The following is a 12,940-nucleotide window of genomic DNA, read 5'->3' as shown; positions in this document are numbered from 1 at the left end:
AATAAAATAAAATAAAATAAAATAAAATAAAATAAAATAAAATAAAACAAAACACATTAACATTGCAGGTGGTTTGGATGTTAGAGAAACAAAAAAATCTTACAAATAATACTTTTTAAAAAATTTTACTACTATGTAAAAATGGCATTAAAAAATTGGAATGGTAAACATAAAAGGTTAATTAACCATGAGAAAGGAGGGGAATAATAATAGGAAGAGGCCGACTGAGGATTTTGAATGCATCTCTACTAGTTTAAACATGCAAAACAAAATGTCAGGATTTACAAATCTGGTAAAGTTACACAGAAATTTATTAGAAACGTGTTTACTTATTTATAGTTTATATATAACTCTGTAACTTACTGCATGCTTAGTTGTTTCATTAAAGAATAAAACCTATGTTAATGTAACATCTCTGCAAGAAAGGCATCCTCCATATTTTGTGGCTAAGAATGATTTACTTTCAGAGAATTTATTATAATTTGCTTGTTAAGAGTATCCTATTATATTTGGCCATCTGCCAAAATACAAAAATAGCTTTTTGTACAATATTTGTGTTATATACCCACTAAATATGATCTTACCTATAATAAACAAAATATCCAAAATACTAAGTTTATATCATTAAGGAAAAAATTACTACTTTTAGCTGCCTCATAAAATTATTGGTATTTTCCTTCATCCCACTCATACAATTAACACAGTTGTTGGTTAGTGACTTCATAACTTATTTCATATGAAATTAAAGATGGCCATATGTAAAATATTTTCATGAGAATTTGAATTTGCTCGTTTCAAAAGGTAACCACAGAGCTCAGATGGTAAAAATATATTAACCTTAATAAACAGATATTTTTGTCAGCTTATACACATATCATGCTAATGTGTTGAAATAATGACTAGTATGTTTTTTCCTTAAAAAATTCCTTAAATTGTGCCTGTGTCTTACAGAACATAAATATCATTGAAAACACACTTTAGATAAAATTAAATCAGTTTTAGAGACATATGGTACCAAAAATTAACTCCCCAAAGCACATCATTTAACTGGCTTTTGCAATTTAAGAACCCTGGAAAAAAAGAAAGGGAACGTTTCAAGGAAATGAGAAGTGTCCTTATAATGAATTTCTCCTTATAAGAATCAGACATAACAACAGTCTTTTTAATTAAAATACAAATACCATATGTATAGTTATCTGAGAATGAACTATAAATTGTTTTGCCAGGAAACAAAGACCAGTCAATACCGAAAACAAAAAGTCCTTTAGAATACAAAGATGATAGTAACTGGCAGGGTAGACAGTGCATGAACAGCACTCAAAGTTCTTTATCTATGAATGATGATTTGTTCATTCTGGATTTGTGAAAACAAACAACTGCTGGATTCAAATCTGTGAAAGAGATTTTCAAAAATACCTCATTTATACTTTTTTGGATGAAAAATATCTTTATAAAAACTGAAATTTATAAAGATCCAGTTTCAACTGGTAGTTGAAAAGAACATAGAATTTTTCCACATGCAACATGAAAACCCATTAGATACAGAATCCAAACAGAAAATTAACAGAATCACTGCAATAAACAACCTTTATTAATACAACGTGTAGGACAAATATGAAAAGTGTGGAACAATTTCAAATTTTGAAGTAAAAATTACCTCCCTGGATAAATTAGCAGGGCACACAGGATTTTTAGGGCAGTGAAAATATTTTGTATGATACCACAACGGCAGATACATGCCATTACACATTTGTCCAAACCTGTAGAATGTACACCACCAAGAGTGAACCCTAAAGTATGAACTTGGAGTGATGATGATGTGTCAATATAGGTTCACCAGTTGTAACAAATGTCCCTCCTGGAGTGGGTTGTTGATAATGGAGGAGGCTATGCATGTGTGTGGAAAGGGGGTATACGGAAACTCTCTGTACCTTCCACTCCATTTTGCTGTAAACCTCAAAACTCCTCTAAAAAATAAGATCTAAAAAAAAAAAAAAGCAATTCTCAGTACACTGGAGTGGGAATTGGGAGTGGTTACCTGGTGGTGACAATATGTGACAATTGTTAGAGGTTACAGTATTTCTGAAAGATGCACGTGTATGCATGGATTAACTCATCAGAGGTACCTGAAAATTTGAGAGTTCATCTGATATGATTGGCAGAGAGTTTGGAAGTTTCTTGGGTAGGAAGCCTGCAACCTAAGAATAGAAATATTGTGAATAATACCTTGGGAGAAGATGAAGGCATTTCAGAAGTCCGTATTTCATATCTACAAACACAGTCAAACAAATAGGCCAACTATAAAAGCAGCTCTAAGATTTATTCACATTTGAATATATGTGAAAGAAGAGAAAAAAATGCTGTATCCTGTAGATTTGCATTTGCACCTTAGGTAATCTAATTAAAATCATATTTAAAGCTTTGACAAAATATGATAAAGGCCATCTGGAAAAAAATAATGAGCTTTTCCTATAGGAATTTATTTTAGATGGAAGGTAGATAGATAATAGCACATATACATTCATTTATTTGCACTAGAATATTCAAATAATGATTAGAATTTCAAGCTGCTTGTTATAAGTTTTGGCATACTGAAAGCATACTGTGTTTCTCAATTTCTGACAGATAAAACTGATAAGTGAAGGTATGTGCATGCAATTTTAATTCAACAGTGATGTGAAGTGCAGCTCACAAGGCAAATAGCGTAAGCCTTATCAGTTCTGTTTATTGTAATAACCCAAACAATAGCAATTATAAACTACTCCACAGATTTTTGGCAAGGCAGGAATGACAGATATAAAAAATCCAGTTAATACTGAGCTATTTATAGTACTCAGTTACCAAGCTATACATGTACATACAATATACAAATATTTAAAGTAATGAGATATTTATTACCAAATCCATTCCACAGACTAGTGTTAAAGATCACATAGCTCATTTTTAGAAATATCTTTTATCAACTGCTTAGATGTACTTAAGAAAAATAAGACCCATGTGCACTCCGAATTTTGGAGCTGGCATTTAAGAAATTTAAAGAAGAATTTTTTAATTACTCTAATTATATAAAAATAATATATTTCATAATTCTGCATTTGGATCTCTGCTAATATATAAAACCTTGGTATGACAGAGAGAAAGCTGGTCCACACAGACACTACTACTTTTTGTATTGAATAGTTAAAAATCAAGTCCATCCTTTTATATGAATATGCAAGTACATTTCTTTGTATGCTTTATAATTATAATACACACTATTACATATAACAGATAATAATTCATCTTTTTTCATATTTAATAGTAACAACCTACAAAACGTAAAACCTTCTTGGTTTGATAAGTTGGTTCTGAAATAAAATTACTACATTCTGATAGATACTTGATAAAAATGTGTAAAGACAGTAATTTATATATTTTGCTTAAGTTGCTAAAATTCACACTCAAATCCCATGAAAAATTCAATAAGAAATAAATGAATGAAAGTATATGCTTAATTCTAAAATTACTGATCCTTGTGATTGAAAAAATTGTTAAACCAATAATAAAACAAAATTATATAATAAAATTACCCTCACAATAAAAATCTAACTTTTCTCAAGTGAATAATTGTTTAAAAATGGTTTAAAATAGAATTACATAACAGCTAAATATGAAATATCATACTGTCAAACATAGAGATGAACATATTTTTGAAGCATACACTTCCTTGCCTGCTTGTCAGTCTTTCACCCAAAAGTAATTAAGTCCCTTGATTTTAAAATGTGGCCAAATAAATGGTATAAGCTGGCTCATTTGGTTTTCATTTATGAGCTGTGGTTGAGCAATAGTCTTTGATGATTATCCACAGTATATCTTTATAGTCTTCTGAGAACCACTTATTTTAATGCAAAAAATCAAGAAAATGCTTTAAAAATTACATTTACCTAGAATTAATTCACAATAAAAACATTATTTGGAAAAGATTAATGATAGAGCTCATTGGTTTATTTCAAAATTTCAAGAAGAAATATAGTATATTTCTATTTTTAAAACAACAAATTTCATTATAAACACCCCCAGCATTTTTATTTCTTTTACACACAAGTAAACATAAATGCTTATGAAATTATTTGTTTTAAACAATTTGCAAAAATTCAACTGCAAATGTAAATAAAATAAGTCACATGATCATGCAATGCAGGACAGCCTAACTGCAGAAACTAGTCTACAGCGATAAGAATCATGGGTCAACACTATGGGAGGCCGAGGCGGGCGGATCACGAGGTCAGGAGATCGAGACCATCCTGGCTAATACGGTGAAATCCCGTCTCCACTAAAAATACAAAAAATTAGCCGGGTGTGGTGGCGGGCGCCTGTAGTCCCAGCTACTCGGGAGGCTGAGGCAGGAGAACGGCGTGAACCCGGTAGGTGGAGCTTGCAGTGAGCTGAGATCCAGCCACTGCACTCCAGCCTGGGGGACAGAGCAAGACTCTGTCTCAAAAAAAAAAAAAAAAAAAAAAAAAAAAATCATGGGTCAGAAAGTATAAGCTTCATTTAGAATGCAAAACTCTTATGACCCTATTATTGTCTTAGCTTCTTGTTAGTGATCTAGAATTGTTCTGGCACTAGAAGGATGGCAATAATAAGAAAATCTGAAAAGTAGTGCAAATTGTCACAGATGCCCAAAATTTATAAACTCATTTGCTGGCTTGCACTGGTATATATAATTAAATCCAGGTTATGACAAATATTATCAAATATATTTATAATAAAATGATGCTTTTCACATATTAGTAACTAATACCATTCTTTCAGAAAACTGTGAACTAAATTCAAGATATTCAAAGTACCTAAAAAGAACAAAAGCAGCAATGATTAATATAAATGGAATAATATTGACTCATTTTAAGGAAACTACAGATGTTCTACCACATTTTGGAAATTTATGATGGTAGTAGTAGAAAGAAGGATCATGGGATATTTGAAAACCTGAGCAGATCTAGGTACTACTGGGCTATGTGACTTAGTGTCATTTGAACCTTAATTGTCTCATGTAAGGAACAAATATAGTTCTACTAAAGTAGATTCAATATAAAGTACTTACTCTTAATATAGGAAGATATTTTTGCTTTTGCACTGTTTCTAACAACAGACATATAACATTTTAGATAGGGTTTTGAGTTTTTTGGCCTAATTTATTCCATGTATTTTGAGAATAGGCAAAATGTAATGAAAAATTATTAAAAAGACTAAGATTTCACTAGACACTCTGAAGAGTGCTTTAATTTTAAAACAAAATCAATTCTTTACACAAATATTTTTATTGCATTGATGGGGTTGGAACACATAAGAAATTCTCATGGGAGAATCGGGAGAATCTGGAGAATCATCAGCGAAACTTGAGTACTGAGTAGTCACCAATTCCAGGTAAGTGAATGATCTCTGCATTTATACTGTCTAAACCTAGAGTAGAGCTGAGGACTTCTAAGTTTTTGTTTTCCCCTTGGCTTGAAGGGGAAGCTAGTGCAAATTCTCTCTGGAAGAAAGCAATCTTAAACTGGGTCACCGGTTTCACAGAGATGAAGATCTATTAACTTCTAGTCAACTAAATATATTAATACATAGTAGAAACAATGAGATTTGCAGGAACAAACAAAAACTACCAGGAAGAGTATTATTTCAGAACAAGGATAATAAAGAGATATTTTAGATAAACCGAAACTGAGAGTTTATTTCTATTGAAACTTCTAGAAAGGATGTAATTCAGAAAAAAGGAAAATGATTCCATGGAGAGGCTCTGAGTTGCAAGAAGGAATGGTGAATTAGAACAAAACAGGTGGGGGGTGGAGCAATACAGCCAAATAGGAACAGCTCCAGTCTCCAACTCCCAGTGCAAGCGACACAGAAGACCAGTGATTTCTGCATTTTCAACTGAGGTACTGGGGTCATCTCACTCGGGAGTGCCGGACAATCAGTGCTGGTCAGCTGCTGCAGCCCGACCAGCGAGAGCTGAAGCAGGGCGAGGCATCGCCTCACCTGGGAAGCGCAAGGGGGAAGGGAATCCCTTTTCCTAGCCAGGGGAACTGAGACACAAAACAGCTGGAAAATTGGGTAACACCCACCCCAATACTGCGCTTTAAGCAAACGGGCACACCAGGAGAATATATCCCACACCTGGCTGGGAAGGTCCCACGACCACGGAGCCTCCCTCATTGCTAACACAGCAGTCTGCGATCTAACTGCAAGGCAGCAGTGAGGCTGGGGGAGGGGCGCCCGCCATTGCTGAGGCTTAAGTAGGTAAACAAAGCCGCTAGCAAGCTCGAACTGGGTGGAGCTCACAGCAGCTCAAGGAAACCTGCCTGTCTCTGTAGACTCCACCTCTGGGGACACAGCACAGCTAAACAACAACAAAAAAAGCAGCAGAAACCTCTGCAGACGCAAACAACTCTGTCTGACAGCTTTGAAGAGAGCAGTGGATCTCCTAACATGGAGGTTGAGATCTGAGAAGGGACAGACTGCCTGCTCAAGTGGATCCCTGACCCCTGAGTAGCCTAACTGGGAGACATCCCCCACTAGGGGCAGTCTGACACCCCACACCTCACAGGGTGGAGTACACCCCTGAGAGGAAGCTTCCAAAGTAAGAATCAGACAGGTACATTTGCTGTTCAGCAATATTCTATCTTCTGCAACCTCTGCTTCTGATACCCAGGCAAACAGAGTCTGGAGTGGACCTCAAGCAATCTCCAACAGACCTGCAGCTGAGGGTCTTGACTGTTAGAAGGAAAACTATCAAACAGGAAGGACACCTATACCAAAACCCCATCAGTACGTCACCATCATCAAAGACCAGAGGCAGATAAAACCACAAAGATGGGGAAAAAGCGGGACAGAAAAGCTGGAAATTCAAAAAATAAGAGCACATCTCCCCCTGCAAAGGAGCACAGCTCATCGCCAGCAACGGATAAAAGCTGGTCAGAGAATGACTTTGACGAGATGAGAGAAGAAGGCTTCAGTCCATCAAACTTCTCAGAGCTAAAGGAGGAATTTACGTACCCAGCGCAAAGAAACTAAAAATCTTGAAAAAAGAGTGGAAGAATTGACAGCTAGACTAATTAATGCAGAGAAGGTCATAAACGAAATGACAGAGATGAAAACCATGACACGAGAAATACGTGACAGATGCACAAGCTTTAGTAACCGACTCAATCAACTGGAAGAAAGAGTATCAGCAATTGAGGATCAAATGAACGAAACGAAGCGAGAAGAGAAACCAAAAGAAAAAAGAAGGAAAAGAAATGAACAAAGCCTGCAAGAAGTATGGGATTATGTCAAAAGACCAAATCTACGTCTGATTGGGGTGCCTGAAAGTGAGGGGGAAAATGGAACCAAATTGGAAAACACTCTTGAGGATATCATCCAGGAGAACTTCCCCAACCTAGCAGGGCAGGCCAACATTCAAATTCAGGAAATACAGAGAACGCCACAAAGATACTACTCGAGAAGAGCAACGCCAAGACACATAATTGCCAGACTCACCAAAGTTGAAATGAAGGAAAAAATCTTAAGGGCAGCCAGAGAGAAAGGTTGGGTTACCCACAAAGGGAAGCCCATCAGACTGACAGCAGATCTCTCGGCAGAAACTCTACAAGCCAGAAGACAGTGGGGGCCAATATTCAATGTTCTTAAAGAAAAGAATTTTAAACCCAGAATTTCATATCCAGCCAAACTAAGTTTCATAAGTGAAGGAGAAATAAAATTCTTCACAGATAAGCAAATGCTTAGAGATTTTGTCACCACCAGGCCTGCCTTACAAGAGACCCTGAAGGAAGCCCTAAACATGGAAAGGAACAACCGGTACCAGCCATTGCAAAAACATGCCAAAATGTAAAGACCATCGAGGCTAGGAAGAAACTGCATCAACTAATGAGCAAAATAACCAGTTAATAGCATAATGGCAGGATCAAGTTCACACATAACAATATTAACCTTAAATGTAAATGGACTAAATGCTCCAATTAAAAGACACAGACTGGCAAACTGGATAAAGAGTCAAGACCCATCAGTCTGCTGTATTCAGGAGACCCACCTCACATGCAGAGACATACATAGGCTCAAAATAAAGGGATGGAGGAAGATCTACCAAGCAAATGGAGAACAAAAAAAAGCAGGGGTTGCAATCCGAGTCTCTGATGAAACAGACTTTAAACCATCAAAGATCAAAAGAGACAAAGAAGGCCATTACATAATGGTAAAGGGATCAATTCAACAGGAAGAGCTAACAATCCTAAATATATATGCACCCATTACAGGAGCACCCAGATTCATAAAGCAAGTCCTTAGAGACTTACAAAGAGACTTAGACTCCCATACAATAATAATGGGAGACTTCAACACTCCACTGTCAACATTAGACAGATCAACGAGACAGAAAGTTAACAAGGATATCCAGGAATTGAACTCATCTCTGCACCAAGCGGACCTAATAGACATCTATAGAACTCTCCACCCCAAATGAACAGAATATACATTCTTCTCAGCACCACATCACACTTATTCCAAAACTGACCACATAATTGGAAGTAAAGCACTCCTCAGCAAATGTAAAAGAACAGAAATTATAACAAACTGTCTCTCAGACCACAGTGCAATCAAACTAGAACTCAGGACTAAGAAACTCAATCAAAACTGCTCAACTACATGGAAACTGAACAACCTGCTCCTGAATGACTACTGGGTACATAACGAAATGAAGGCAGAAATAAAGATGTTCTTTGAAACCAATGAGAACAAAGATACAACATACCAGCATCTCTGGGACACATTTAAAGCAGTGTGTACAGGGAAAGTTATAGCACTAAATGCCCACAAGAGAAAGCTGGAAAGATCTAAAATTGACACGCTAACATCACAATTAAAAGAACTAGAGAAGCAAGAGCAAACACATTCAAAAGCTAGCAGAAGGCAAGAAATAACTAAGATCAGAGCAGAACTGAAGGAGATAGAGACACAAAAAACCCTCCAAAAAATCAATGAATCCAGGAGTTGGTTTTTTGAAAAGATCAACAAAATTGACAGACCACTAGCAAGACTAATAAAGAAGAAAAAAGAGAAGAATCAAATAGACGCAATAAAAAATGATAAAGGGGATATCACCACCGACCCCGCAGAAATACAAACTACCATCAGAGAATACTATAAACACCTCTATGTAAATCAACTAGAAAATCTAGAAGAAATGGATAAATTCCTGGACACTTACACTCTTCCAAGACTAACCCAGGAATAAGTTGAATCCCTAAATAGACCAATAGGAGGCTCTGAAATTGAGGCAATAATTAATAGCCTACCCACCAAAAAAAGTCCAGGACCAGATGGATTCACAGCTGAATTCTACCAGAGGTACAAGGAGGAGCTGGTACCATTCCTTCTGAAACTATGCCAATCAATAGAAAAAGAGGGAATCCTCCCTAACTCAATTTATGAGGCCAACATCATCCTGATACCAAAGCCTGGCAGAGACACAACAAAAAGGAGAATTTTAGACCAATATCCCTGAAAACATCGATGCAAAAATCCTCAATAAAATACTGGCAAACCGGATTCAGCAGCACATCAAAAAGCTTATCCACCATGATCAAGTGGGCTTCATCCCTGGGATGCAAGGCTGATTCAGCATTCGCAAATCAATAAACATAATCCAGCATATAAACAGAACCAAAGACAAGAACCACATGATTATCTCAATAGATGCAGAACAGGCTTTTGACAAAATTCAACAGCCCTTCATGCTAAAAACGCTCAATAAATTCAGTATTGATGGAACGTACCTCAAAATGATAAGAGCTATTTATGACAAACCCACAGCCAGTATCATACTGAATGGGCAAAAACTGGAAAAATTCCCTTTGAAAACTGGCACAAGACAGGGATGCCCTCTCTCACCGCTCCTATTCAACATAGTGTTGGAAGTTCTGGCTAGGGCAATCAGGCAAGAGAAAGAAATCAAGGGTATTCAGTTAGGAAAAGAAGAAGACAAATTGTCCCTGTTTGCAGATGACATGATTGTATATTTAGAAAACCCCATTGTCTCAGCCCAAAATCTCCTTAAGCTGATAAGCAACTTCAGCAAAGTCTCAGGATACAAACTTAATGTGCAAAAATCACAAGCATTCTTATACACCAGTAACAGACAAGCAGAGAGCCAAATCAGGAATGAACTTCCATTCACAATTGCTTCAAGGAGAATAAAATACCTAGGAATCCAACTTACAAGGGATGTAAAGGATCTCTTCAAGGAGAACTACAAACCACTGCTCAGTGAAGTCAAAGAGGACACTAACAAATGGAAGAACATACCATGCTCATGGATAGGAAGAATCAATATCATGAAAATGGCCATACTGCCCAAGGTTATTTATAGATTCAATGCCATCCCCATCAAGCTACCAATGACTTTCTTCATAGAATTGGAAAAAACTGCTTTAAAGTTCATATGGAAGCAACAAAGAGCCCACATTGCTAAGACAATCCTAAGTCAAAAGGACAAAGCTGAAGGCCTCACGCTACCTGACTTCAAACTATACTACAAGGCTACAGTAACCAAAACAGCATGGTACTGGTACCAAAACAGAGATATAGACCAATGGAACAGAACAGAGTCCTCAGAAATAATACCACACATCTACAACCATCTGATCTTTGACAAACCTGAGAGAAACAAGAAATGGGGAAAGATTCCCTATTTAATAAATGGTGCTGGGAAAATTGGCTAGCCATAAGTAGAAAGTTGAAACTGGATGCTTTCCTTACTCCTTATACAAAAATTAATTCAAGATGGATTAGAGACTGAAATGTTAGACCTAATACCATAAAAACCCTAGAAGAAAACCTAGGTAGTACCATTCAGGACATAGGCATGGGCAAGGACTTCATGTCTAAAACACCAAAAGCAACGGTAGCAAAAGCCAAAATTGACAAATGGGATCTAATTAAACTCAAGAGCCTCTGCACAGCAACAGAAACTACCATCAGAGTGAACAGGCAACCTACAGAATGGGAGAAAATTTTTGCAATCTACCCATCTGACAAAGGGCTGATATCCGGAACCTGCAAAGAACTCAAACAAATTTACAAGAAAAAAACAAACAACCCCATCAAAAAGTGGGTAAAGGATATGAACAGACATTTCTCAAAAGAAGACATGCAAACAGCCAACAGACACATGAAAAAATGCTCATCATCACTGGCCATCAGAGAAATGCAAATCAAAACCACAATGAGATACCATCTCACACCCGTTAGAATGGCAATCCTGAAAAAGTCAGGAAACAACAGGTGCTGGAGAGGATGTGGAGAAATAGGAACACTTTTACACTGTTGGTGGGATTGTAAACTAGTTCAACCATTATGGAAAACAGCATGGCAATTCCTCAAGGATCTAGAACTAGATGTGCAATATGACCCAGCCATCCCACTACTGGGTATATACCCAAAGGATTATAAATCATGCTGCTATAAAGACACATGCACACGTATGTTTATTGCGACACTATTCACAATAGCAAAGACTTGGAATCAACCCAAATGTCCATCTGTGACAGACTGGATTAAGAAAATGTGGTACATATACACCATGAAATACTATGCCACCATAAAAAAGGATGAGTTTGCATCCTTTGTAGGGACATGGATGCAGCTGGAAAGCATTATTCTTAGCAAACTATCACAAGAACAGAAAACCAAACACCGCATGTTCTCACTCATAGGTGGGAACTGAACAATGAGATCAATTGGACTCGGGAAGGGGAACATCACACACTGGGGCCTATCATGGGGAGGGGGGAGGGATTGCATTGAGAGTTATACCTGATATAAATGACGAATTGATGGGTGCTGACGAGTTGATGGGTGCAGCACACCAACATGGGACAAGTATACATATGTAACAAACCTGCACGTTATGCACACGTACCCTAGAACTTAAAGTATAATAATAAAAAAAAAAGAAAACAGGTAAATATGTAATGTCAAATAAACATTCCCTGTATAAAATGTTAATAGCAATGCTAATAAAATTATAATAACTAAAGAGTATAAAAGAATCATGGGAACTAAAATGTTGTATAATAATATTATGTATGTCTGAAGTTCAGAAGTCTGAATTAAAATTTTCTAACTCAGTATATTGCATGATAGTTAAAATATGTGCTGTAATAAATAAAATATCAAGTATATTGTAAATTAAATATGCATAATCTACTTAACGTACAATAAAAATAAAATTTCAAATAAAAGGTTAAATATAGTGTTTGACCTTCAAGAATAGGAGCAGAAAAAACAGAATAAGAAAAAATAAACAAGAGTCTTCAATCAACTAAAAAGGCGGGTAGAGAAAAAGGAAGCAGTAGACAAGAATATAACAATTAAAAAATAAAAAGATACTAGAAAGAGGTAAAATGTATAACTGATTACAATAACCATATATGGATTATATTTTTCAGCTAAGACAGAAGATTAGATGTAGAAAACGATGCTTACATATATTTTACATGAAACACATTAAAAACTAAAAGATAGTCAAGATAGAAATTAAAAAACAAAAAATAACTGAATACAGGCATATACTAGCACAATGAAACCTTGAGTATATTAGGCAAAAGAGATCTTAAGACAAATAGTGTCCTTAGAGATTATTCATATCCATATATATATATCTAGATCTATAGATATCAACACATAGATTTTGGCAAATCAAAAATTAAAATAATGGTGATGATTGACAGGCTTAATAAACTTGATCTAGTATATATGTATATATGCATAGATATATATATATGCATAGATCTAGCATATATGTATATATGCATATATACGTGTACATACAGATATACATGCACATGCTTCAAATTATAAATTACACCATCTTCTCAAGCATACATAAACATTAAAACTTGTAACTTAC

General features: G+C 35.9%; 1 protein-coding gene across 6 annotated transcripts in view; it reads right to left on the bottom strand.

Annotated features, from left to right (window-relative positions):
* CCDC178 (coiled-coil domain containing 178) overlaps positions 1-12,940 on the bottom strand; it is a 525,224-nt gene that overhangs the window by 44,730 nt on the left and 467,554 nt on the right. For 3 of the 6 annotated variants that reach the window (XM_023207480.2, XM_031934542.1, XM_031934543.1), the window contains exon 22: positions 2,127-2,198. The exons of the other annotated variants lie outside the window; for them this stretch is intronic. In XM_023207480.2, coding sequence (XP_023063248.1) covers positions 2,127-2,198 — 72 coding nt within the window. The remainder of the gene's footprint in view (positions 1-2,126; positions 2,199-12,940) is intronic. 6 annotated transcript variants of the gene reach the window in all.

The sequence above is a fragment of the Piliocolobus tephrosceles genome, chromosome 18, assembly GCF_002776525.5.
Source record: "Piliocolobus tephrosceles isolate RC106 chromosome 18, ASM277652v3, whole genome shotgun sequence".
Taxonomy (NCBI): domain Eukaryota; kingdom Metazoa; phylum Chordata; class Mammalia; order Primates; family Cercopithecidae; genus Piliocolobus; species Piliocolobus tephrosceles.
The sequence above is the reverse complement of the archived record's forward strand: the minus strand, read 5'-3'. Positions and strand labels throughout refer to the sequence as shown.